The following is a 26,786-nucleotide window of genomic DNA, read 5'->3' on the forward strand; positions in this document are numbered from 1 at the left end:
CGCGGAGCGCGGGGATCCCTGGGAGTTGTAGTTCGCGGCTCGCGCCCGCGGAAGCGGGCTGGGAAGGCGGCCGGAAGCGGGCTGCGCGCGGGGCTGCGGGAGACTCCGGGGCCAGGGGTGCCGCCTCACCATGCGCGGGGCCCGGGGATGATCCTCCCGGTCGCCCGCCGCGCGCTCCGCTGGCTGCCGCGGCCCGGGGTCCGGACCCTGACCCGCGCCGCCATGGAGGTGGCCTTCCGGGGCGTGCGGAAAATCCTCTGTGTGGCCGAGAAGAACGACGCGGCCAAGGGCATCGCCGACCTGCTGTCCGGCGGCCGCATGCGGCGGGTGAGGGGCCCCTTGGCGTCGGGGAGCGTAGCGGACGTTTCGCTCGCGTGCTTGGAAGCCTTGGGTGCGCCGGGCACGGCGGGGCCGCCGAGCTCGTCCGGGCCCCGGAGCCCCGGGGCGGCGCCTTTCTGGGTCCGGGGTGAGCCGGGGCGTCTGCACCGTCACGTTCTGTAGCTCTGCCGGGTTGGGGCCGCGCGCCAGACTCCTCCAGCCTGCCCTCGGCCTGCGGGATCCTTCCCACGAGGCGCGCCGTCCCCGCCGCCGCACGCCCGACCCTGCGGCCGGGGCACGGACGCGGCGACGCCGGGAACGCCGGGCTGGGAGGCCGCGTCGGCACAAACGAACCCCGTGAGACGGGCGGGCTCGGGGTGCGGGGTGTTCTGGACACGGAGGCGCGAAGGAGCGGCTCGGGGAGAAAGGGTTTGTGAAGGAGGGTCACGGAGGGCCCTCCGAGGCCCTGCCGCCGCTCCTGGGACTCATATCGCCCAAGGAGAAGGAGCCTCTGCTTCGCTCGCTGCTGTGTTCCTCGGGCCTGATACGTGTCTGGGATACACGAGACTCCGGCGGTGTTTGTTGGCTGGATGTTTGGGTTCAGTCTCGAAGTTTCACCAGGCAGTGGAAATGGCACGTATAAAGGACTTGTGCCTTGAAACAGTTCGGCATGTTCAAACCTGAGAAGTGGGCGTGCGGGATGGTGGGGGGAGGAGCCAGTGGCAGTAAACACTATTTGAGCGGATTAGGGATTAGTGTGTTTTGTGTGTTTACCGCCTCGCAGCACACAGATCAGCATTTGGTACCTTCCCGGGGTTGTGTGTCGGTCACTTCTATCTCATACCCGGTTTGATCACAATGAAAGGAGACCCCGGAGCCGTTACGCAGTCACTCTCCATTCCCCGGTCCTCCCAGCAGCTGTCCCCGAAGATTTGTCTGTTCTGGGTATTTCATATGAAAAGATTCGCATCACACGTGGCTTTTTTGTGTCAGGCTTATTTCACTTAGCATTTTTGAAACCCATTCATGCTGTGGTGTGTATCATTACTTCATTCTTTTTCAGGGCCGAATAATACCCCGTCGGATAGAGAGCATACGTGTTTATCCGTTCTTCACTTGGGTTGGCCCCGCCTTTTGGCTGTTGTGAGTAGAGCTGCCGTAAACCTTCGTGTACAGGCTTTTCTTCGGATAAGTGTTTTCACTTCTTTTGAATAAGCTCCTCGGAGGGAAGTTGCTGGGCCACAAGTAACTCTATGTTTAACCTTCTGAGGAACTGCCAAACTGCTTTCCAAAAGTGGCCGAAACATCTTGCATTCTAACCAGTTCCTTTTTCTCCACATTCTGTCAACACTTGTTTTTTTTTTTTTTTTTAATCATCTCCAGCCTAGTGGGTTTGAAGTATCTTGTGGTTTTGACTCTGAGCACCTTTTCATGTGCGTTCTGGCCACTATGTATCCATCTTCTTTGCAGAAACGTCCATGTCTTCTGGCCATTTTTGAATTGGATTGTTGGTCTGCTGAGCTGTAAGCGTGCTTTGTGTATTCGGGATATGAGGTCCTTGCTAGATACGTGATTTGCAGGTACTCTGTTTCATGCTGTGGGTTGTCTGTTTGCTTTCTTGGTAGTGTTCTTTCACGCACAAGAAGTTTTAATTTTGATGAAGTACAGTTTATCTATTTTTCCTTCTTTTGTTGGTTAGACTTTTACTGTCATGTCTAAGAAGCCATGGCCAGAATGAAGATCAGGAAGATTTGCCCCTTCTTCTAAGAGTTTTAGCTCTTATATTTTAGTCATTGATCCATTCTGAGTTAGTTTTTCTCGGTAGTGTGAAAAGTCCAACTTCATTCTTTTACACGTGGATGTCCAGTTTTTCCCAGCACCGTTTTTTGAAAAGGCCGTCCGTTTCCCGTCGGATGGCCTCGGCATCCTTGTCAAAAATCAGTCGACTATAGATGTTCCTTTCTGGACTGCCAGTTCCGTCCCGTTCTTCTGTGTGTCTGTCCTCACGCCAGTGCCACGCTGTTGGCTTTGCTGTGGCTTGGCAGTAAGTTTGGAGGCCAGGTGGTGTGAGTCCTCCAACTTTGTCCGTCTCTTTGAAGGCTTTTTTGACTGCTTGGGGCCCTTGGCAGTTCCGTATGAATTTACCGTCGCGATACCAAGTCCTCCAGTCTGAACACAGCCTGTCTTGCCGCCGATTTAGGTCTCTCAGCAACGAGCTGTAGTTTCCATTGTGCTTTTGGATGCTGTTGTAAACGGAACTGTTTGCTTAGTTGCCTTTTCAGATTGTTCACTGCTGTCAGTTTCTGTCTTTCTGTGTTATTTTCTTCATTGCTGTTGGATTTTGCATGCCGACCTCGTATCCTGCAACTTTGCTGGCTTTATTGGCGTGAAGTTTCACTGTGGCTTCTTGAGGATTTCTACCTGTAAAGTCATGCTGACTGCAAGGGGAGAGAGTTCTGCTTCTCCCTTTCCGATCTGAATGTCTTTTATTTCTTTTTCTTGCCCAGTTGCTCTGGCTGGAAGTAGTGATCCCAGGTAACGACGGTGGAAACGGGCATCCTTGTTTTGTTCCTGAACTTGGAAGAGGAGCTTCCGCCTTTGACCACTGAGTGTGATGTTCACTGTGGGTTTTTTGCAAATTCCACACTTCACTTTGTCGTGAAGGGTGCTGCATTTTTACCAAATGCTTTTTCTGCATCAGTTGAGAAGGACTGTAGGTACTAAGTACGGGGTGGAGGGGCAGGGATGGTCATATTTGTGCTTTATGAAGTCTCCCTGGCAGTGGGGCACTTGGAGAATGGAAGGCTTCTGCACATGGGGGTCAGAGGCCTGAAGTCTAGGGACCTGGGGGCACTTTGCAGGGGGGCAGAGGGAAAGGAGAGGCAGAGTGATGGAAGCAGTCGGCGTGGAAGGTGGAGGTTCACTGTGCGCTCACACATTCTGGTCCTTCTTCCTGGAATGACATTTTGCCTCATCTCTCCTGATGAGCTCTCTTGTCTTTTGAAAGAAAACAGGGGGAGCAACTTAAATGTAACCTATTTGTGACATCTTTCCTCAGCGTCCTCTGCGACCATTTCCTTCACTCGGTGATGGCGGTCATGGTCGTCACGGGTCCCGGGATCTAGTTGCCTGTCCCCCTCCCGCAGCCTGTCACTCCCCGAGACAGTGACAGGGCCTGTTCATTTGTTTATCTGTCCCTCACAGAGTTTGCTTTGAATGACAAAATCCCTACCTTCAAGAGACTGGAATTCTGATAGAGGAGCCAAGACATCCACACACACAGCTCGGAATCAGAGGATGGCCCTGAGCTTTGTAATAGCAAAAACCTGAAATAACAAACACTAGTGACGGCCGTGGATCCTAAAATAAATTGTGCTTTCTTTGGTAGATAGTCTGTTGTGGAGAAGACTTTCAAACACATACACAAATATATGTACATTTGAGAGAAATTGACCAGAACACTAACAAGAGGTGGAATTTTTCTCTTTTTTCTTTAACTGTAGTACTTAAACAGTGGTAATTATTGCAGAAAATTCAGAGGACGCAGATACGCATCAAGTGTACCGTCCCCACTGTCCTCAGTAGCCCCTGTTAATAACTTACAGATCTCGAGGACTTTTCTATGTGTGCACCATTTTTTCATGGTTTTATTTTTATGTTTAGAAGAAGGAATCCTAAGACAGAGTCTTGTGGCAGACTGAGTGGCAGCAGTGCGATCTGTCCCCACAGTGCTGAGTAAAGGCGGACCCGCTCTGGTTTGGGTTTTCGTTTTAATAGTGGGGATGGATGGCCCTGTAGGAAGAAAACAGATGCCACATTCTTGGTCAGTCTTCTGGGTCTTTTTCTTTCTCTAGGCTCCAAGACTCCCGTAATTAGGGGGCCACCCTTCCCGTGAGCACCTCACCCCGGAGGTGGAATCGCACATGGTTGAGTACCCACTTCAGTTGGGAGTTACAGAGAGGCAGGTTTGAGGTGCCAGGAAAGACATCTTACTTCCTCAAGACTCTCCGCTGGCAGAGGAGGCTGCCTGGGAGAGCCTGGACCTGGGCCGCACGCGTGCTGTTGGACAGGTCTTCCCCTGGAGAGGATTAGAGCAGGTTCCAGACTCTTCCCGGGAGAGCCACTTGGGGTGAGCGGGGAGAGGCTGAGTTAGCAGCAGCTCGGCCTTGTCACAGCCAGAGGGCTTCAGCCCTGCTGTGTTCCAGAGGCCGTGTGAGAGTCTGGGAAGGCTTCGGTGCTCTCTTAAAAAGAGGTGGTAGCCATTGGCTGGACAGTTGCTCTTCTCTAGTATGAAAGGGGCTTGACCAGCAACTGGAGTTTGTAGAGGGGGGTTTCTTTCCTTGGCAACACTAGAGCGGTGCCCTTGTAGGGATCAGATCCTGAAATAAATTCCTTTTAAGTTTGCTGTTACCCCTCAAAGAGAGCCCTGCTCAGTGGTCTACACTGAAAACTCGTCTCTGTGAGGCCGGGGGAGAGTCTTCTCCACGTGACACGTCTTGGTCCTGGAAGGTTTCCCCAGCTCCCGCCTGGCCTGCGTCTTGTCTCCTGTGCAGAGTGGGTGTGAAACTCACATGCTTAGCTACTTTTAACGCCTTTGTAGAAGGTGGGGTCTCCCCTGAGGGGGTCTGGTTCTCCCGCAAGTGCAGGTAAGGACGTGCTTTGTAGCCTGGCTCCCAGGCCCGACTGGGGCTTGCAGCGTGACTGGATTTCAGAGCCAGAGGGACCTTACAGGCAGCTTTACTCAAGGATCAGGTGAGGTTCAGGAAGGTGAGCGCCCTGCCTCTGGTCAGCTTGATAGTGCAGCTGGTGTGCGGCCAGAAAGCAGAGTTGTGGGGAGAAAGGAGAAGGTCTCGAGAGGGTGTCCCAGTCCCCCGTCTGCCGTGTGGCCTCGGACGAGTCTGTTCTCATCTGTAGAAAGCTGTTACGTAGTTTTAGCTGAACGCAAGGTCACCTTCCAGCATAAAACTCTGTGGGCTCTACCAAGTGCATGCTGCTAAGCGTGTTCTAAGGGACCTCTTAATAAGCGGTCTTGGTGATTTTGCCCAGTTTTTATCCGTGGGAAATGCTGTTGCATTTTCAGCATCCCCACTTGTCTGGGTTGTGCTGGATCTCTGTGCTGAGGAATCTTTTGTTTCTTTATGTAATTGTTATCTTTTCTTTCTTTTTGTCTTGTGTAGAGGGAAGGACTTTCTAGATTCAACAAGATCTATGAGTTTGATTATCACCTGTATGGCCAGGTAGGTGCTGCGGCGTTCCTGTCGTGTGGCTCACGTGTGCTTTCAGACCCTTGTGCCATTTTGCTGTTTTTAGTTACGGCTAAAAAGAGCAGCTGTTTACTACAAACCCTCCCTAAACTGCTTGTGTTTTGGAGTTTTTTGGTCAAGAAGAATTAGTCAGCCTGGCCACTGCCGAGTAGGTTGCTGTCTTTTAAGAGGACCTTTTGTTAGGACCTCCAGATCCTTGGTGGCAGGTGATCATTTCATGATTTATAAGGAAGTCTCTTTTTTGCAGAATATGGTCCCAAACTCAGCTCTTCAGTGCAAGAAAGCAGCTAACGACAGTAGTTTGAGGATATTCTAAGTGCTGCAGAGGCGTCTTGGTACCAGAATGAGAATGGGGATTGAGCCACTGTGCCTTTTGGCTTTAAGAGCTGTATCTGGTTTTTTCCCCCAGTCAACTGTTTTTGTTTTTAATAGGCTTCATTGTTTTAGAGCAATGTTAGGTTCAGAACAAAATTGAGAGGAAGGTACAGACATCTCCCCCACCTCCGCCCCTGCACGGGCACAGCCACGTCGTCAGCAGCCCCCCAGGGCTGCTCGTTGCAGCTGGCCAAACTGCGCCCACGCACGTCACCCAGAGTCCACAGTTGGCGTCGGGTTCCCTCCCGCGGTGTGCATTCTGTGGGTCTGGGTGAACATAAATGACACGGACCTGTTGTCTTCATGTCACGTGGACTGTTTCCACTGCCCTGACAGTCTTACACTCAGCCTGTTTATCCTTCCTCCCCTCCACCCTTCAGTAGAAGTTACTCCCTTTTATTTGAATGATTTGGCAAAATCTAATCGCTGAGAGACTAACTTGAGTTTTGTTGTCATTCAGAACGTTACCATGGTAATGACTTCCGTTTCTGGACATCTGCTGGCCCACGATTTCCAGATGCAGTTTCGTAAATGGTCAGTAGGGTCCCTGGGGAAGAGCTTTCTGATTATTATGGTGAGCTGTAAAGTATCACAGGAGTTTCGAGGCGTGTTGGTGTCACTGTGTGGCTTATAATAGTAAGGTGACTAAGTCTATTCGGCTGCTGTGACAAAACATCACACGCCAGCTGGCTTTTAAACCACAGAAATTTGTTTCTCTGAGCTATAGAGACTAGAAGTAGGAGTCAGGGTGCCAGCGTGGTCTGGGGAGGGCCTGCTGACCTCTCAGCGTGTCCTCACCTGGGGGAGGGTCTGGGGAGCCGGCTGGGTCTCTTGTAGGAGGCTCCACCCTTACCAGCTAATCCCCTCCCACAGGCCCTGCCTCCAGCACCATCACGCTGGTGTTAAGATTCCAGCGTGTGAATTTGGGGGCACACAAGTCATAGAGACCATAGCAGTGACCTAGGTTTGACTGATACATTGTGCATTTTTACCATGTGTTTAGAATAAACAGCCACTTTTTTCAGGTGTGTTCCCCAAAATAGGCAGGCCTTTCTCATACTGCCATCAGACTGTTTGCCCCGCTGCAGATGTGCGGGAAGAGTCCCAGGATTTCCAGTTTGCAGCCCCTGTCGGTCATCCTGGGAAGCGCATTGTGCAAGGGTCCCGGCCTTGTCTGTAATCCTCTGTGTTTTCACGGGGGTGGGGGCTATCTGTTCGGGACGTAACCGTGAGGGCAGTTTCTTCCCCTTAAAACAGGACTTTCTGTCACGTGCTTGGGTAGGAGATTTTGCGTTTTTGCTTCTTTTCCAGGCAGAGCTGCAATCCTCTTGTCCTCTTTGAAGCAGGAATTGAGAAGTACTGTCCGGAGAACTTTGTAGACATCAAGGTAGGATGGTTTGGAAGACGTAGGCACTGGAGTTAAACCACCACCGAATAATTAAACCAAGTGCTTTCTGTATTTTGAATGCATGAGAATTTAGAGATAAGGGTTTCCACCGGACTAAGTACTATGGTTTAAAATATTAGTCCCACCCGTGTTGTAAATGAAGCCATTTAAGCTTAGTGGCCGAGAGGCTTCTCAGGGCGAGTGGCTGTTTGAACCCTCGGCGTGAGTGTGTTAGCTCCCTGGTTCCAGCTCCCCCAGCCCCGGTGGGAGGGAAGAGTGCGGGTGGGCGTCCGACAGGGGATTGTGAACGCTGCAGCTCTCTGGGCACCAACCCTTACTTCACGGCTAATTAGGAGCCCTTGGGATGAAATGCAGTTAGGGTTTTTTTTGTTTTCTTTTAAGCCAGGGCTTGATGAGAACCCCCAGAGCTATAAGTGTGTGTTAGAGCTGTGTTTCAGGTCCATCAGGCTGGGCTAGTTGTGTTAAACCCCCAGGCTTCCGGAAGCTAATTGGTGGGGCTGTGGTTCCAGGCTAGGGGCGGGTCTAGTGACTTCGCACCCTTACCATGGTGGGGATAGTTTTCTTGGCCTCTTCTTCACCGAGTTGGCTTCCTCCAAGAGCCTCCAGTGCTGGGTCAGAACCCGCACAGGGCTGTCCCGGGACCGCTCACTGCTCTTTCCCCACCGGCAACTGCAGAAAACTCTAGAGCGAGAGACCCGGCAGTGCCAGGCCCTAGTGATCTGGACCGACTGTGACCGAGAAGGAGAAAACATCGGCTTTGAGATTATCCACGTGTGCAGGGCCGGTGAGTGTCTGTGCCAGGTTACCCACGTGTGCGAGGCCGGTGAGCGTCTGTCCAGATTACTCACGTGTGCGGGGCCGGTGAGCGTCTGTGCCAGATTACCCACGTGTGCGGGGCCGGTGAGCGTCTGTGCCAGATTACCCGTGTGTGGGGCTGGTGAGCGTCTGTCCCGATTACCCACGTGTGCAGGGCCAGTGAGTGGCGGCTCCTGAGTGTCTGTGCCAGATTATCCATGTGTGTGGGGCCGATGAGTGATGGCCCCTGAGTGTCTGTGCCCTGGACACGGGATGGGAGGGGCTCTCCCATCTTCTCTGTGCGTGGCTGTGCCTGAGCCCCTCCCCATGTCCCCTCCGCACCAGGTCCCTCTGCCAGGCCTACCAGTTGAGTGGCAGTGGCTGGACCCTGTGCCCAGGGCTGGTCCAAGTAGATTGCCAGCTCCCTGAGCAAAGACTTCATATTCTGTTTTTAAAAGTTATATATTGAATATTAACAAAGAGGGTACACACCACATGTAAAGTGTGAAGAATAGTTTTAAGATATTCTGTTTGGTTTTTTTCTTTTTCTCCTGTACGCTTTGTACAGTGTCTGAACAGTAATAAACGATTGTTGCAATGAGTGTGATGATGTCAGATAACTTAGAGAAAGATGCGCAGGCCATTCTTGGGCTGCGAGAGCAGGGGGTTCTCTCTTCCCTAAGTGCTTTTGTCTGAAGCTAGAACAACTCCGGGACTAGATACGTTAACTTTCAGGGACAGTGTGTATATCCCATATTTCCGTAACAGGACATGAAATTTCTCCCCCAGGACTTCTCTTTTCTTTTCTTTCTTTCTTCCTTCCTCCCTTCCTCCTTTCTTGTTATATTGATGTATAGTCGATGTACAGGGTTGTGTTAGTCTCTGGCGTACAGCATGGGGATTTAGTCACACACACACACATTCTTGTTCATCGTAGGTTATTACAGGGTACTGACTATAGCTCCCTGTGCTGCACAGTGGAACCTTGTTGTTACCCATTTTGTATGTAGTAGTGAGTGTCTGCAAGTCTCAAACTCCTAACGTACCCCTTCCCCCTCTCCCTTAGAGCCTGTAAGTTAACGACACTGCCCTTCTCCTGGGCGATCTAAGGGAAGCGAGGTTGGTGTCTCGAAAGCTCACCAGGAGAGCTGAGCTCTCTGCTCAGCCCCTCTGCCGCTCCCGATGACATTCAGCCGGTCACAGTGAGGTTTCCCTCTCGCAGTGTGTCACTAACTTGACAGAAGCAGGAAAACAGGACTCCTCGCGGCTTCTTGACCTGGTTCTCTCTCTGTTCAAGGTGCTTCAAGATGGGCCCCTGTGTGAGGAGAGGGTGGTGAGCCTCGTGCCTTGACTCGGCCCCGCTGCCTCTTTCTGTCCCACAGTGAAGCCCGGCCTGCCGGTGCTGCGAGCACGTTTCTCCGAGATCACCGCCCGCGCTGTCCAGGTGGCCTGCGAGAACCTGACGGAGCCCGACCAGAGAGTCAGCGACGCCGTGGACGTGAGGCAGGAGCTGGACCTGCGGATCGGTGAGGGGCGGTGGGCCGGGTGGGCGCAGGCTTGGCGGAGCAGCTGACTTTGACCTTGCCATCTGTCCTCTCCTCCCTCCCTCCCTTCTTCCCAGGGGCCGCCTTCACCAGGTTCCAGACCCTGCGGCTGCAGAAGATTTTCCCCGCGGTGTTGGCGGAACAACTGGTCAGTTATGGCAGCTGCCAGTTCCCCACCCTGGGCTTCGTGGTGGAGAGGTTCAAAGCCATCCAGGCGTTCGTGCCAGAAACCTTCCACAAGATTAGAGGTGAGGCTGGTCGTGGTGCAGAACCTGAGGACCTGGGGTGGCGAGGCTCAAGGGGTGTCCTGGGCACTCGTTCAAAGTGCGGTCTGAGCCTCACTGCCCTCCCCCCCATCACCGTGTTCAGAATCCCCTTCAAGTGTCCACAGTGGCCTCCCCAGTTTCACGGTTCTTGGCTTTGACCATGACAGACCTTTTCCTCTGAGCCACGGCCTTCCTATGTCTCCCATACAGTGACTCACGACCATGAGGACGGGACGGTGGAGTTCAGCTGGAAGAGGCACCGTCTCTTTAACCACACGGCGTGTCTCGTCCTCTATCAGCTGTGCATGGAGGTGAGGCCTCCCGTGGCTCCCTGGCCACACCTGCCGTCTGTTGGCAGCTGTGGTCCTGTCTCCTCTCCCGCTGAACGGTAGCCTTCAGTGTGCATCTCAGGACATCACTTTGGGGGTGCCAGTGAGTCTAGAACTGCACGAAAACAGCACTGAAGACAGGCCAGGAAAGACCTGCAGAGCTTGCAGGTAGTGCCAGAAATGCCGAGAAGCCCCTCCCCGAGGCAGTACACTCTTAGCAGTGGGGAGTACGGACCAGCCTGGACCGTGGACTCCCAGAGCCGGAGGGAGCGCGGACGGCCTCTGGCCCAGTCCCCGCCCCGGGTCAGACGATGAAACCCAGACACGGGAAGGGCGCAGCTGAGGGACCAGGTTCACGCGGTGATAAGCACTGAAAGGGAAGTGGGGGAAAGGGCCAGGGAACGGCTGGGGGCAGGGATCTGCTCTCGGGGTGACCTCTGAGTGAAGGCCGGGGGGGACCAAGACCCGCTCAGGCTGCAGGCTGGTGTCTGAGTCACCCTCGGACTGTCCGCTTTGTGAAGTGGCCACCACTGCACCTAGTGACCTGCTGTAACCCCAGGGCTGCACACGGTGGGACCGGGACTAAACTCGGAGACCTCTAGGCGTGCTGAGTCGGCTGTAGCCCCCGCAATTCACGATGGGTTTGGCAGCAGGGAGTAACCACCACGGACACTGCTGCACTCCGGGCACGCAGTGTGTTTCATGCTATTCGTCTGGTGCGGACTGTGCCCCTGGGGTGGGGCCACCGCCGTGACCGCGCGGACTCTGCTCCCCGCGCGTCTGCTCCCCCGTTCCTGAGGCCACCAGCCTCTCAGGACCACCTGTCTCTGCTCTGCCCTTTGACCCTGGAGGGTACACAGCCGGCATGTCTGGGACTCGGCGTGTTTATCTGTTCAATGAAGATGAGGATGTGGTGCAGGGAAGTGTGGCAGGTGGGCTCCTTCCCGCTCTTTGCTGGGAACACCCGGCCCCCAGTCTGTCTGCAGAGAAAGTTGGGTTCTGATGTATAAACACCCTCATAAGCAGATCTCTTAAGCTGAGTCCCTTGTCCGTCTGTGTTCCTTTGAAGTGAGGTTGGTCTCAATACGAGCGGCGTTCTCCAGCCTGTATCGTGTCATTTCTCCTGTTTCTAACTCTATCGTCATCAGTTTTAAAAAGAACGGTAATACGCACGCGCATAGATAGGAAACGGCCTCGGAGAAGGGCCCTCGGGCCTGGGACCACGCCCTCAAAGTCTTGCTTTGAGCGGGAAGCTGGTGCTGGCCACTGGCGCAGGGCGTGGTGCCCGGGGTCCTGCACTGGGGGCGGGGAGCTCGTGGGCAGGACTGGGGGCAGCCACAGAAGGCCAGTGAAGGTGCCCCAGTGGGGTAAAGTGGCCTCTGCTCTTCTTGGCTTTCTAGGATCCCAGGGCGACCGTGGTGGAGGTCAGGTCCAAGGCAAAGAGCAAGTGGAGGCCTCAAGCTCTGGACACTGTGGTATGTCTGGGGGCTGGGGGGGTGCTGGGCCAGAACCCCAGGAGCTCCACTGCAGACGGTGCCCAGTGGTGGGCCGCCTCGCTCTTACTGGTGCTGCGTGGACGCCCTGAGGGAAAACAAGCCCCCAGAGCGCGGCCGGCTTGGCCTGTTGACAAGGTAGCAAATGCAGCATGACTGCTTTACGCGGGGCTTAGGAAACAGAGGAAGAGGTCGTCTGTCACCTTGCCCTCCCTCCGTAACTGCTGAGGTAACTCTGGTGTCTTCCTCCATTTTATTCCGTGCCATTTTTTACGGCATTATAATTGGAATAGCTAGTTTTTTTCCACCTCATTTTTTTTTTAATGCTTCTGCATCATCCACATAACCTTCATTTTAAACATCCACTTCATGAGCCTACCCTAGAATAGGGCTTCTCAAGTTTTTGGCCCCAGGAAGAGACACCCATTGGGACTCAGGGTGCCCCTTTCCAGTCACCGCTGTGCAGGAAAATCTGGGTGCAGTTACTGTGGGGTGGCTCTGGAGGATGGATGCGCAGAATGTTCAGGGCCATCCTCTCAGGGTATGTGGGGGGGGCGTGGTGAGGGGTGATGGGGGACAGTTATGGGTTGGTTGCACACAGTGGGCTGTTTTATCCCTCACTGGTTAACATGCTTTGACATGTAGCCAGCAGCATTGTCGGGGTGTCACCAAGGGGAAGGGACAGCTGGTTGTCCCCAAGGGTAAGGGGGTTCATCACCCAGGGGAACATCCCGGGGTTCGTCACCCAGGGGAACATCCCAGGGTTCGGGTGGCGTTCCCAAAGTGCGGCTCTCAGATTGCCGGTATTACAGTCACCATATTAGACACTTGTGGAAAGTGCATATTTCTGGCCCGTCTCCCAGCCCTCCTCTGTCAGCATCCCCGGTGCTCGGGGCCCAGGGACCTGCTTGCTTCCTGGTGAAACTTGCTTCTGCACCTCACAGTCTGAGGACCCAGGGCCCAGGTCTGGCTCTGCCTAGCAGGCCGGGAACTCTCTCTTCGGCACAGCCTTTGAGACACGTGTGAGGACAGCTGGGGCACGGGGCCAGACGGCTCTGAGGAGGAGGAAATGACGTGTCATGCCCTCTGACTCACGCCCTGTGACCTCACACACTTGTCCACACATTTAACAGGAGCTTGAGAAGCTGGCTTCTCGGAAGTTGAGGATAAATGCTAAGGAAACCATGAGGATTGCTGAAAGGCTCTACACTCAGGGGTAAGTATTAGTGTGTGTTTGGGCGTGGAGTTCAATGCATCGGTATCTGGGTGAGATATTTTAGAAACAGAGCCCGTGGGAACACAGACTGTCTAGAAATGACTTGAGCCCAGAGTAGGAGAATTCTGGCACTGGCTTCTCTCTTCTGATGCGGGATCACTTACCTCCTCCCGTGAGAGCCCGCGGGGTACATTCATGTCCTGCTCTCGACCTCTCAGCAGACAGGGTGCTGCCAGGGTGGGCCACTCCTTCAGGAGTTGTTTGCCTGCCATGAACCATCCAGCTAGGGTCAGGAGCACCCAGCGCTGTCCGGGGACAGCATGGTCCACACTGCCCAGTGTGGCCACTGTTGAGCACGTGGTTTGGGTTGTCCGAACTGAGAGGTGCTGCAGGTGTCAACGTGTAGTGGGTTTCGAAGTTGCAGATGAGAGAGGATGTAAGTGGTCCCAGGAGTGTTTAAGTGGCTAATAGAACATTGAAGATTACACTCAGGGCCCACATTGTAGTTCTTGGGCAGTGTCATGGAGCACACGCTGCTGCGGCGGTCAGGGCCGCAGGCGCATCCTGGGGTGGTTCTGTCACTGAAGTGGGGAGCCCGGGAGGGCCCCAGGGCCAGGGCTGCAGGAGTGCCGGGCAGCCCCGCACCCGCTGGGAGTCACACCTTGGGTCTCTCCCCGGCAAGGTGAAGTCCTTACCTCCAGGCTGGCTCAGACTGGCTGCAGCTGGTGTCACCAGTGTTTTCAAGCTAATTCTGACATTTACAGGTAGATTTAGCGATTTCTCGTTCTGTTTGTTTGGCTTTGTTTTAGGTACATCAGCTATCCCCGAACTGAAACAAACATTTTCCCCAAAGACTTAAACTTGACAGTGCTGGTGGAGCAGCAGACCCCGGATCCGCGCTGGGGGGCCTTTGCCCGGAACATTCTAGAGCGGGGTGGCCCCACCCCACGCAATGGGAACAAGTCTGACCAAGCTCACCCTCCCATCCACCCCACCAAGTACACGGACAGCTTGCAGGTTGGTTTCCGCAGTGGGCTCTGTTCCATGCAGCCCTCACTCCTCCGGCCCCGCCCTGAGCTGCTTCCCTGACCCTCTGCACACAGCAGGCAGCCTGTTCCCTGAGCGCCTACAAAGCCCCCGCACCTGGCTCGGTTTCAGTTTCTGTCGCCTTCCCGAAACCTCAGGGCCACCTCTGGGCCCGCTCCGGCCCCATGGGCCTCCCCACGGCCTGCTCCCCAGCCCATCATCCGCGCCTGCCATCCGCTCCTCTGGGCTCCCGCTCTGGGGCCCCGGCTGCAGACTTACCATCTTGTTGCTCCTGATTCCAGAAGTGATACATGTTTATTTCAGGCCGTCTACAAAATAAAAAGATCATAGGGAAGGGAAAGTGGGCTGTAATCTCACTGCCTCCTACCGAGAACCCCATTTTTCTCTGTGTGTATTTAATTTTCTTACAATTAAATTGTAATCTTAAGCAGCTTTGTAAACTGCTTGTTTCATCTTGTATCACGAGTATAACCGCATATGCTGAAGTGTTTTAGTGATACTTGATGATTGCATAGATCCGTTGAAGTTATCTTGCCGAATCTGTTTTTGAAAGATTAAGTCGTTTCCGACTGTTTGCCACGTGGTACACCGTAGTCAGCGCCTGACTGGCTAGCTGCGGGGCCCCCTCCCCCCGGCGCAGATGTGCTCGGGAGGCTGCTGGCCGCGAGAGTGCGCTCTGTGGGCCCTGTAGCTGGAGCCTCACTCAGTCCGCGATCACAGGGTTGGCGGCAAGTCCCTACGAGCCCTGTGCTCCCAGAGTTGGTCTGAGGCCGCCGCACCTTCACCCTGTGTGTCTCCAGACAAGGGGTCTGTCAGTAACTCTTACGCTTTTGCCTTGCTTTCTGCCTAGACAGGGTTTATACCCTGGAACTCCCTTGCCTGCTTCTGCCCGACGAGGGTGGTGAGGCTCACGGACACAGACCCACAGCTCGCAGGGGATCTGCCCGCCCTGGGCGTTGGCAGGCCGGGAGCTGTGTGCGCGATGACGCGGGGCCCCGGGCTTGGGCAAGGCTGTGTGCGGGGGCTCAGCTCCCTCTCCTCGCAGGGCAACGAGTGGCGGCTGTATGAGCTCATCGTCCGCCACTTCCTGGCCTGCTGCTCCCGGGACGCCCAGGGCCAGGAGACCACCGTGGACATCGACATCGCGCGTGAGCGCTTCGTGGCCCACGGACTGGTGATTCTGGCCCGGAACTACCTGGACGTGTACCCCTACGACCACTGGAGCGACAAGGTGGGAAGGCACAGGTCCGGGCAGGGGCCTGGGCCTCGGGGTGGGGGGTGGCGGGGAGACAGGTGTGTTGCCAGTCCGGGGGTTGGAGCGGAGCTGGGGTCTGGGCCGAGTGCCAAGCGGGGGTCTGACCGATGCGTCTGCTGCCCCTGTAGACCCTCCCCGTCTACGAGCAAGGCTCTCGCTTTCAGCCCAGCACCGTGGAGCTGGTGGATGGGGAGACCAGCCCACCGCAGCTGCTCACTGAGGCCGACCTCATTGCCCTCATGGAGAAGCACGGCATCGGTCAGTGGTCGCTGGGGGTTGGGGGGCCGCATCTCTCCGTCTTCCCTGCAGCTCTCCTGTGGGGCCGTGCTCTTCTCCCCGCTGGCATGAAGTGAGGCTTAGGGAAGGGAAGAACTCGTGATTAAGGTCACAGAGTGCGTGAGTGAGGAGAACCTGGGCCCAGGTAACTCACAGACGATGCCCTTAACCACGGCTCTGCACCATCCACGCGCGGACGTAGCTGTTTCTGTCACTCAGGGGTCTCAGTGGGGGGCCGTCCTGCTCTGGTCCTGTCCAGAGACTCAGTATTTTTGGTCTACACAAGAGTTTGTTGTTTTTATTTTATTTTTAACAAGGTACTAACGTTTAAAGTATCAGGAGGTCTGGCAGTCCTCGCCCTCACCCAGGGGACGATGGGTGGGCTTGGAGTGGTGGCCGTTCTCTGTCCCTCATACTTGGCTTCGCTCACTGGCCCGACACACGCCAGGCCCCATGGAGTCCGAGTCTGCCACCCTTCCAGGGCTGAGGGCGGTCATGTGCTCAGTTTTTGTTCAAGCATCTCCCATAATTGTTCAAGAGTCAGAAAAAAAAAATTTTTTAAAGGGTGGGTGGGTGCAGAATTATTTTCCCCAGTAAGTCCCATGGCCCAGGCTTTACAGATGGGCCCCCTATGGCTGATCTGCTGTCCCCTCAGTGTTCACCAGAGCTCTTGGGACCGTCTCTGGCAGCAAGTCCAGGGGGTCTGGCCCGGGGGGCGGGGCGGGTCCGGAGGCACCCCGTTCGCTCCGCACACAGCACTGCGCTGCACGGTGAGTGCTGTGTCCTGTGACCCAGGAGGACGTGCCCCTCCCTGGGGCCTGCCACCATCACTGTGCCTTCCAGACAGCCTGTGATTTAGGCAGACTTACAGGTAGTTCACTCAGCGTAACTTGTTTATAAAAAATAACAAATTGTGTTCCGGGGACACAAGAGTAATGGAGCCTAGTCTTCCCTTCAAGGGCTCGTCAAGTGGTAGAAGCGAGTCAAACCCTGTGTTAGATGCGGCTGGTGGGGGCGGTTCACTCCTGGTGAACGAAGGCAGAGCCAGCGGAGGCGGGGCCGGGGAATGGCGCGGGGATGGGGTGCACGTGCTGTTGGCGGGGAGCGGGGTCTGGAAGGCGAGACCAGGAACAGGATTTGAACCCAGCTCGGCGGGGCCTGGTGCATTTGGCTGAGGGCCTTGGGTGTGGTCCCGCGGTCAGCAGAGAGCAGGCTGAGATTTCCAAGAAAGCAGCACAGAGCTGCGTTTTAAGAGAATGGTAACAGCTTCGCTGAGACTGAATTTGCATGCCATGTGGTTCACTGAGGCTCCATGCACACAGTTCAGTGTTCAGTAGACTCTCCTCGGTCAACACTGGGACACTTTCACACCCATTAGCGGTCATGGCCCTCGCCCACGCCCCTCCTCTGCAGCCCCCAGCCCTGGGCAGTCGCTCATCTTTTTGGCTCAGTAGATGGCCTGTCTTGGACATTCCTTACAAACGGACGTTCATGGCCTTCGTGCCTGGAGTCTCATGCTGCACGTCCCCAGGCGCGTCAAGGCTGTAGCGTCTCAGTGCTTCCTTCCTGTTCCTTCCCAAATCCTCTTCCATCGTGTGGGGACCTCGTTTCCTTTACCTGTTCATCCTCTCGCGGGCGTCTGGGTCGTTTCTACCTGTTGGCTGCTGTGAACACGTCCGGACAGGTTTTTGGTGGATGGGCCTCAGTTCTGCTGGGCCCACGCGTAGGAGCAGGCTCGCTGGGCCCTTTGGTGACTGACGTTTTGAGGCACCGCAGACTGTCTTCTACGGCAGCCATACCATCTTGGAATCTGCCAGCACTGTGTGCGGGCTGAGGTTTCTCCACGCCCGCCCCGGGGTTTGTTTTCTTCTGCTTGGTTACACTCATCCACGTGAGCGTGAACGGCTGTTTCTCTGTGGTTGTGATTTGCATTTCCTTGACAGCAGAGCTGCATCTTAGAAGCTCCCCTCGGTCAGAGCATAAAAAGCGGGGTGGGCAGGGGAGGAAACGGGCGCTGTGATGAAGCGGATGAGAGGCGGGGGGCTCTGACCCGTGGGTGGGACACAGGGAATTTCAGAGCCGGAATTGGCAGCTTGAGGGAGTAAGTGGGTGCTGAGGAGAGGCAAGGTGGCCCTTGTGGTTTTGTCATGGGCCAGATGTGAGTGGAGGTGCCACCTGGAATGGGGATCCAGGTGGAGATGGGGCCCTGGGGAGTGCAGATCAGCTGAGTAACCAGGAGGGGCCCGCAGGCACGGACGCCACGCACGCGGAGCACATCGAGACCATCAAGGCCCGGATGTACGTTGGGCTCACGGCGGACAAACGCTTCCTCCCCGGGCACCTGGGCATGGGGCTCGTGGAAGGTGAGAAGGCGGGGCCTGCGGGGGTGGGGGGGTCACTGAGGCTTCCAGGCATGTCCGGGCCACACTGGATGCTGCGCTCTGCCCACAGGTTATGACTCCATGGGCTACGAGATGTCCAAGCCTGACCTGCGGGCCGAGCTGGAGGCTGACCTGAAGCTCATCTGTGAGGGGAAGAAGGACAAGTGTGCTGTCCTGCAGCAGCAGGTCCAGAAGTACAAGCAGGTGTTCATCGAGGCGGTGGCCAAAGCCGAGAAGTGAGTGCCGGGCCTGCTCTCCCACAATCCTGTCTGCTCCCCACGCCCCCTCCAGGCCTCCCTTCCCCAGAGCCTGGCAGTGCAGGAGCAGGAACCAGGAAGGCCCGGTTCACTCCTCTGGGGCTGCTGGCCCTCAGGTTGCCGACCTCTCGATTTCAGTTCTGCCTTCAGTTAGGAGGCTGCACAGTCTCGTGCGTCAGTAACCGTGCTGGCGTGCGACCACTGCCCTCTGCAATGTTTAGAGATGGCTGGGACAGACAGTGTGTGTTTTCCTTTAGAGAAAACGCATTTCCCAGCTGGTGCCAATTTTGAAAAGAAATGCGTGAGCTGTTGAAACTTGGATCCAGATAGACCAGTGTGTGTGAACCCTGTGCGGTTGTGCATCTGAGGCGGGGTCCCCCCAAGAGCTGCGGGGGCCAGCCCAGCTTCCCGCCTGCCCCGTTCTCCGTGTCAGGCCTGCGGCTGAGCAGCCCGTGGGTGCCTCGGGTCACGGTCGTGTGCTGTGCACGTAAGGATGCCATCTTGTGGTGCCATTTCCTCAGGTTGGATGAGGCCTTGTCCCAGTACTTCGGGGAAGCGGCAGCGGCGGCCCAGCAAGAAGCCCTGTACCCGGCTGTGCCAGAGCCCGTCAGGAAGTGCCCGCAGTGCGGCAAGGACATGGTCCTCAAGACCCGGAGGGGCGGCGGGTCAGTGTCCGGCTGTGCCCCTCTGCCTGCCAGCCTGGCTGGATGCCCTCTGCAGGGCGTGCTGCTGTTCGTAAGGGCAGGGCTGCTTTTCCAGCCCTGGTAAAGGTGTTAGGAATGGGACAGTGGCCACGGAGGTGTGAGGCTGGGAACTCAGAGGAGGGGCTGGTGGGGTAGGGCGTGTGTCCCCTGCGGGTAGACATTGCGCAGCTGGTGTGTGGAGAGCAACGGACCCCACTGGTGCCCCGCACGGGCCTTGGGCCCCAAGGCGGGTTACTACCCACTCTGAGCCCCGGTGTCCTCCTCCAGCATCTCCCTCGGGCTGTGAGGCAGGTGGGGACAGAGGTTTCCTGTGGCTCATGCAGCCTTGGCAGGTATCCAGGCCACTGCATACCGGGGCTGGCTCAGAGAGCAGGGCTGCTGGTGGCGCCCTCCATGGGTCCTGAGGGTGGGAGCGCTCAGCCCCCGGCACTGCACTGCCACGGTGGTTTGTGAGTAAGGGGGCCACTCACTGTCGGAGACCGTGTCCCGCACAACCACCAGTGTCTCCTTTCATCACTGAAGACCTTTCTTCGCCAGACGCAAGGCGCCTCCCGACAGTTCCCGGGGGCTGGCGGCTCCGGCCTGACCCCAGCCGTCCTCCCCAGGTTCTACCTCAGCTGCACGGGCTTCCCGGAGTGCCGGTCGGCTGTGTGGTTCCCCGACACCGTGCTGGAGGCCAGCAGGGATGGGAGTACGTGTCCTGTGTGTCAGCCGCAGCCCGTTTACAGGTGAGCCAGTGCAGGACAGAGCACAGCTGGGCATCTCCCACGGCCCTAATTCTTTGGCACCTCGGGGGTCGCTCGGCACCTAACTCTGTTCTCATCCGGTCGCTGCCGTTGTGTGTGTGGAAGCCAGCCCTGGAGGTCCTAGGGGAGCCCACCCTTCCCCTGCCCTCACCCGCCGGTTGTGCCGAGGCTGGGGACGGCCGTGTCCAGGAAGCCCAGAGCCCTCGTGGACGCCTCAGTACAGAACTGGTGCTGTCGGAAGTCACGGGGGACCCCAAAGGGCTCTTCTCGTGGGCTGTGTTTATTGGGCTTCGCCACGTCCTGGAGGGGAGGGGGGAGCTCAGTGGTAGAGCACATGCTAATGTGTATGAGGCCCCCGGTTCAGGCCCCAGCACCACTGGTAGAAACAAAACAAACACCACGAAGGTTTATGTTCTAAATGAAACCAGAGGTATCTTTCAAAACACGCATTAATGTGTTTATAACATGCAGTGTATGTTAACGTCAATAAGCATGTTTTTAGGACAAAATGTACCTATTTTCCAAGGCAAAAAAATAAGAATGCATTGTTTTCCGTTTTTGCCAGTTTAACCTCTGGCTCCCTAGGAGAAGCGGGGCTCTCACCTGCGCACCTGTAGTCAGCCTGTTGGGTTTACTGCCTGTGCTGGGGCCTCTGGAGGGTCTAGCGCCCATGCATGGGGCAGCGAGAGCAGAGACGCGCTTCTCAGCCAGTCACCAAGCAGCGTAGCCTTGTGCAGGGCCCGGCGGCCCCCAGAGGCCCTGGGCCACACTGACCTGCGGGCACAGGAAGAGCCTGTCAGAGGCTCTGCTATTTTGGCCATTAATTGGGGTCTTGGAGTTTATCTCCTCCCACTCTGCACCCTTGTGACGACCGAGGGGCTGGGGTTGGTGTGCTTGGGTGGGTTTCCTGGGCAGGGGGCTGGCCTGGGAGGCTTGGGGTGGGCCCAGCCCTCCGAGGGCCAAGGAGAAGACTGTCGCACCCCGGTGGGTAATTTTTTTTTATCATTTTCTGGCCTCGCTAGGTTGAAGTTAAAGTTTAAACGTGGCAGCCTTCCCCCGACCATGCCTCTAGAGTTTGTCGGCTGCGTCGGCGGCTGTGATGAGACCTTGAGGGAGGTCCTGGACCTCAGGTTTTCACGGGGGCCCCCCAGAGCCTCCCAGCCAGCCCGCCAGCCCCCCGGCTACCTGCAGGCAAGCCAAGCCCTAGACAGAACGGACGGCAACCAGCCCAGCCACCCCCAGCCTCCTGGCACCAGGCCAGCCAGGCCCTCAAGGCCTCTGGCCGGGGCCCTGCCTTCGCCCGCTGCTGGTGGTGACAGCAACTCGGTGACCTGCAACTGCGGCCAGGAGGCGCTGCTGCTCACTGTGCGGAAGGAGGGGCCCAACCAGGGCCGGCAGTTCTACAAGTGTGGCAGCGGGGGCTGCAGCTTCTTCCTGTGGGCCGACAGCGGCCGGCCAGATGCAGGCGGGCCTCCATCCTTGGCGCCCAGGCCCTGGGGCGGCCCAGGGAACCCCCCGGGGACTCTTGGCGACAGTGGTGGCGGCACGTCCTGCCTGTGCAGCCAGCCGGCCGTCACCCGCACGGTGCAAAAGGATGGGCCCAACAGGGGGCGCCAGTTCCACACGTGCGCCAAGCCCCGGGAGCAGCAGTGCGGCTTCTTCCAGTGGGTGGACGAGAACGTGGCCCCAGGTGAGGCTGCCGGTGCGCTCCGCTGCCCAGGCCTGAGGGGGCGGGCTGGGGGCGCAGGGTCCCTTGCTCCTCCCCCTCGGTCACTGCCCACAAGGTCTCGGGCACTTGCTGTGTGCCCGGCACTGAGCCGTCGCCCTGTTCACGCGTCCTCTTCCGTCGGGTAAGCGTCGTGACTACGGCTGTGCAGACCAGGAAGGTGCACCCTGACTGATGGGGTGACTTGCCTGGGGTCACACAGCCCAAGCCTTGAACGTGGGCTGCCTGATGCCACGGCCTGTGCAGCCTTTGTGAACCTGTAGGGTCTATACTGTGAGCCTCGTTTCTTACGGTGAAGGCCCTGGCCCTGATGTCGAGAACCTGCCCCAGGTTACAGAACTTGGGTCCGGGGCCCCAGAAGTGGGGAGAGCAGCCACTTGGACACCAGGTCAGCGTAGATGATACACCTGGAGGCACCTGCTCCCCCGGGACACAGCGGATGCCTCACCACACATCTAAGGGTGACCGAGAGGCCCGGTGGGATCTTTGTGGTGAGACAAGGCTGGTTCCCAGGCTGCATGTGTGACCTTGAACGGATGGCTTTTCGGCCTGTTTCTGCAATAGGATGGGCGCCCCCTGCCTCTCTCGGAGTCCCTGTTCACTTAGTGTCAGACTGTGATTCTGGTGCACGTGTCGCCACGGTCGTTTGTCAGCCCCGCAATGCCTGGAGGCATCAGGGTTCCTGCAGGGAAGGCAGAAGCAGTGCCGCCTCCGCACGCCCTCAGGCGGCTGCTGGCGGGGCCCCCCTCCCTGGGGCAGTGCGCCGTGAGGCTGTCAGGGCTCAGGGTCTGTCTGGACGGCCGCGAGGGGCCCTGCTATACTCATCCTTGCCCCCGCTCTCCCCACAGGGACTTTGGGAGGCCCAACCTGGTCAGGAGGTGGAGGAAGAACCCAGGGGCCGGAGGCCAGAAGCAAGAGAGCCCGGGCCGGTTCCTCAGACGCGGGGTCCGTGGCCAAGAAGCCCCGGAAGTGCAGCCTTTGTCACCAGCCTGGGCACACCCGCCCCTTCTGTCCCCAGAACAGATGAGGCCAGGGTAGGGGCCAGAGAGCCACTTCCTCCACCTGCCCCTTCCACCTCCAGAAGTGGTGGATCCTGAAGTCTGGCCTATATGCTAAGAAGTCAGGATCCAGACCACGCTCTTGAGAAGTGGCCCTCTGCCTGGGGCTCAGGAACAGCCGTGGCCCCTGCCGAGAAGTCATGGAAGCTGCTCCTGTGGTCCCCTGGGGGCTGTGCTGTTAGCGCGTTGGCAAAAGTCAGCGCGCCCAGCAGCTGAGCCTGCGGCCTGGGGTTGGGTGGCCTGCACGGGGCCTCCCTCCACAGACGTCCCAAGGAGGGGACAAGGCCAGGCGGTGGCTCTTGTTCTGAAGCTGCACCCACAGAAGCAGGTTCATTCCCCTTTACCAGGGAACTGCTGCGGCCAGGACGCCCGCAGCTCGTGTGCCTTAATGAAGGATTCTGCCCCTTGACCCCAGCAGGTGACAGTGTGGCGTCTGGTGAATATTGGCAGGAGCCATGGGTACGGACATCACCCAGAGCCTGGCGGCCCTCCCGCCGTCTGCTGGCCCACATGGCCTCCCTCAGCCCGGCCCCGCTCCCTGTCCACGTGGTCGGCAGTGAGTCCAGCTCTCCTGGCCCCACCGTGGTCCTATGGGTCAGAGAGGAGCTGGTGTGAGATTCAGATCTCTCCACACCGTGCAGAGCCTGCCACATGCCTCATGTGTCCTCACAAAACCTCGGGAACAATACATAGCCATGTTGGCTTCGTTCTGTGGTTTGGACAACACACAGGAATAGGCTGTGAGTTGCGCAGAGTCATGTTGCTCATGGGTGAAGCAATGAACTGTCCTCAGGCCTTGGGACTCCAGGCTCCTACCCTTCCTGGATACCAGCGCTCCACCCTGGCTGGACAGCAGGATGCCTGGACTCGCTCCAGGAGCGTCTGGTCGGCGGGTGTGGGTCACGGCCCTGCGGCCCAGCCTGCTCCATCTCCGTGGTTTCACCTCTTCTGAATGTTCCGTATACGTGGAGCCATATGGGACGTGGCCCTGTGTCTGCTGCTTCCTCTGGGCGTCGTGTCTTCCAGGGTCACCCCTGTGGTCCTGTATTCAGTGCTCTGTCCTTTCTATGACTGAGTGATGTTCCATGGTGTGGCTGGACCACAATTTGTTCATCTGTTCTTCAGTTGATGGACACTTGGGCTGTTTCCATCTCCCAGCTGTCATGAGCAGTGTTGCTATAAACCTTGTACGAGCGTTTAAACACCTGTCGTGTTCCTTTAGGTCTTTACCTAGGAGTGGAGTTGCTGGGTCATGAGAGTCTGTGTTTAACTTTTGAAGAAGCACTAAACTTTTCCAGGGCAGCTGCACCGTTTTGCGTGCTCAGTGGCCCTGTGAGAGGGCTCCTGTTTTTTCACGTCCTTGCCCACGCTTATTTCCCGTTTTTTCCTTTTTTAAAAAAAATTTTGGCCATCCTGGTGGGTGTGCAGTGCTGTCTCGTGGTTTGGGCTTGTTTTCCTAACGGCGGTAGATGTCGCACAACCTTTGGGTGCTTCTCTGGCCTTTGGATTTCAGTCCCGCCTCTGAACACAGTCCCTCCCTTCTCGGCATTAACCACGAGGCTTCCGTGGGGGAACAGGCTCCTTCCTTTTCGCCCCTGGCTGCGCCCACACACCCTCCAGCCCCTTCAGCTGTCTCCGTGCGGCCAGCCCCCATCCTCTCGAGTCTGTCGCCTGAAGCCTCAGTGTTGGCACCCAGACCCCGCACACTTGCAGATGCACACCTTGGGCTGGGTGTGCGGTGGGCTGGCCCAGGCCAGCTGTGCTGGTCTCTGTTCTGCACATCGGCCGCTGCGCACTCCTCCGAGCCCAAGGCTCCCTCTGCCCCTGTTGGGCACCCTGAGCTCCCCGCCGGTGGATGGGCCTCCAGGGTGAGGCCCTGTTCCCCTCTCATCCCCCTCCCAGGGGCGCAGGTCCTGTCCTGATTCTTTTTCCCTTTGTCCTACCCGGTTACCTGGTGATCTTTCCTGCAGTTTTGGTTTTATGAGATTTCTTGCCAGCATTCAGCAGGAGTTCTGTGAGAACTGTTCCATGTGTAGGTGTATTTCTGGTGTATTTGTGGGAGGCGGTGAGCTCAGCGTCCTCCTGTTCCACTGTCTGGATCCGGCCCCTTGCCTGTCTTCCAGGCGTTGGTGTGTTTGGTGTTGAGCTGCAGGGTGCTAGACGCACTTGTGGATTTTAGTCTTCCTGCAGGTATCTCCTGTGTGCTCAGGGCCAGGACTGCTGGACGAGATAGGGCCAAGGGCAGCCACACGAGGGTCTGCCTGCCCACCGCCTGCTATGCCTTCGCCACTCGAAGCTGTGCGGAGGTCCCCTCGCGACGGCGGGGCTCAGTGCAGGGAGAAATGGGCCCGCCCAGCTGACGACACTGGGACGGTCTGAGCCGCCCATTCCCAAGCCCTGGGTGCCCCTGGGTTCACGCAGCGCTTCTGGCTCCCAGCCCCCCTGCAGGGAGCAGGCTGCAGAGGTGAACGCCCGCCCTCTGAGCAGCTGAGCTGGGACTGGGGTGACGTCTCGGGGCGACGTCTCGGGACAACTAGGTGGAGGCCCCGCTCTCCTCGGGGTGAGTCGCCTCTGCCTCCAGGGCCTCAGACCCCGGGATCACAGGAGGTCCAGTTCAGCTCGCAGGCAGGAGAGGCCATGGTGCACCAGCAGCATTCGTGCTGGGAGGGCCACTGGGTCAGCCTGGAAAGTTCGCTGTGAGGTCACATAAGCGAATATGCCTGAGCCCCAGCAGTCTGACCTGCTGTGTCAGGAAACGGGCAGCAGTGCCAGGAGGACCCAAACCGCGTCCAGAGCCATCGTGCTGGCCTGGTCGCAGCCTGGGGTTCGTCACCATGCCTCAGCGTGTGTCTTCAATGAACTAGGTGCAACCAAACTGCGACATTACTGGGTTTTTTTTAAAAAGATTATCTTTATTTTTCTGATTACAAAAGAGAAATGCAAAGGTGTCAGGCTTCTGTGACACATCAGGTTGAAGGCCACTTGTCTTGAAGGGACGCAGGCAGACGTAGGGCAGGGGCCCTGGCTTAGGGGCTGCTGGGTGAACCGTGACCTGACCCCGGGCCCTCCCTGTCCCCAGAGGAGGTGCCCGCGGGCTCTAAGGCTCAGCTCGGTCCCAGGCTGGAGGAGAAGGGACCTTTGGGATCAGAAGTCGGGAAGGGCTTTCCACGTGCGGCTTGTCCACCAGCTGGGGCGGGTCTCCGGACAGCCTGCCCTGAAGATCTCCCAACCAGGTGGGGTCTCCCAAGAGGAGGCTCGGGAGCAGGTGTCGCGGCTGCCTTTCCCGTCCTGCTGCAGCCCGGCCGGTCGGGGCCCTGGTACTTTGGGGCTGGTTTTTCAGCCTGCTGACTGCAGCCCCCCAGGTTTGGCAAGATACCTGGGACCCTGAGCCACCCGTGTGCGCTCGCCACACCCACAGCCTCCAGCGAGAAAGCTCATGCAGGCTTTCATCAGGGCCTCTTCTGTTCAGTGACCGCACAGCTGAGCCCACAGGACAGGCCCGCTTTGCGGGTGAGGGCTGGTCTGCAGCTGAGCTGTCCTGCGGGGCCGTGCTCGGGAGCAGATGCCCAGGAGTCTGTCTTCTGTACCTAAGCTTGAGGCGTGTTAGGGTGGAGGAGACACAGGCGGTGCCTTGTAAATCAGCTTCTGCTTGCTGCTTTGGGGTCACTTCTCTCATCCACGTGGCCTGCCAGGCCACTCTGGCAGGTGGCATCACCGCCACGCTCCCAACTCCTGGTCACTCGGTAAAGCCAAGGACGAGGGTTGCCTGGCTTTGCACCCCAGCCGAAGGGCCTGCCACGCTGAGCTGGAACCATCCTTTGTTACAAGGGAGACAGCGACGCAGCAGCGGCCCCACACAGCCAGCCTGGCACCCAGGAGCCCACGGGAGGCCCCGACGGGACGGCGGGTCCGGGCCTGTGCCGGACGCTGGCCTTGTCAGGGTCTCCCCACAAGCATCTGGCTTCTTCCTTGGTCCATCCTGGCTGCTTCTTACTAAAATCATGGTGTGAGGGGAAACTGAAGCATGAGGCTGCCACAGGCTCCCACGTGTGGGGTCGGATCATCTAAGGAGGGCTCTGACCCCAGTGCGTCTCATCTGCTCCCCGGCCAGGCCTTCCCCAGTCGGCACCCGAGGCCCCCGCCCCCGGTCAGACACAGGCCTGCAGGGGGAGCCCTGACCGCCTGGGTCTCGTGTCCGAGAGCTCTGGTTTGGGGGCGGTTCACCTTGTGCCAGGCTCCCACTGCCACTCTAGAACCACTTTATAGGGGAGAAGGCCATGGCTGCCTCTGCCTCCAGCCTGTCCCCTGGCTGACCCTCCACTGCTCAC

At 57.5% G+C, this 26,786-nt stretch overlaps 1 protein-coding gene across 6 annotated transcripts; it reads left to right on the plus strand.

The window, feature by feature from the left end:
* Nucleotides 1–2: 2 nt before the first annotated feature.
* Nucleotides 3–23,660, plus strand: TOP3A (DNA topoisomerase III alpha). Of its 6 annotated transcripts, XM_072938523.1 has the most exons (20): nucleotides 200–327; nucleotides 1,382–1,461; nucleotides 5,496–5,555; nucleotides 6,418–6,491; nucleotides 7,269–7,344; nucleotides 8,041–8,149; nucleotides 9,543–9,686; nucleotides 9,782–9,952; nucleotides 10,181–10,281; nucleotides 11,700–11,774; nucleotides 12,926–13,008; nucleotides 13,818–14,025; nucleotides 15,101–15,286; nucleotides 15,439–15,568; nucleotides 17,836–17,949; nucleotides 18,038–18,203; nucleotides 18,746–18,889; nucleotides 19,534–19,656; nucleotides 20,697–21,364; nucleotides 22,249–23,660. In XM_072938523.1, exons 4-20 carry the CDS (start codon nucleotides 6,427–6,429, stop codon nucleotides 22,425–22,427), a joined length of 2,742 nt encoding a protein of 913 aa, XP_072794624.1. In that variant the 5' UTR covers nucleotides 200–327; nucleotides 1,382–1,461; nucleotides 5,496–5,555; nucleotides 6,418–6,426; the 3' UTR covers nucleotides 22,428–23,660. The 6 variants fall into 6 exon arrangements, with proteins under 6 accessions (XP_072794621.1, XP_072794624.1, XP_072794626.1 ...); XM_072938520.1 differs by lacking the exon at nucleotides 1,382–1,461 and having other exon boundaries at nucleotides 3–327; XM_072938524.1 differs by lacking the exons at nucleotides 200–327; nucleotides 1,382–1,461 and adding an exon at nucleotides 448–466.
* The last annotated feature ends 3,126 nt before the right edge of the window (nucleotides 23,661–26,786 follow it).

This window comes from Vicugna pacos, chromosome 16, assembly GCF_048564905.1.
Source record: "Vicugna pacos chromosome 16, VicPac4, whole genome shotgun sequence".
Lineage (NCBI taxonomy): Eukaryota > Metazoa > Chordata > Mammalia > Artiodactyla > Camelidae > Vicugna > Vicugna pacos.

What these genes read in the sequence shown, in the direction of transcription:
- TOP3A (XM_072938520.1), top strand. Translation starts at nt 148, where the DNA reads ATGATCCTCCCGGTCGCCCGCCGCGCGCTCCGCTGGCTGCCGCGGCCC. An exon ending in AACCTTCCACAAGATTAGAG is followed by an intron (nt 9,953 to 10,180) that starts GTGAGGCTGGTC and finishes TCTCCCATACAG; the next exon opens with TGACTCACGACCATGAGGAC. An exon ending in TCTATCAGCTGTGCATGGAG is followed by an intron (nt 10,282 to 11,699) that starts GTGAGGCCTCCC and finishes TTGGCTTTCTAG; the next exon opens with GATCCCAGGGCGACCGTGGT.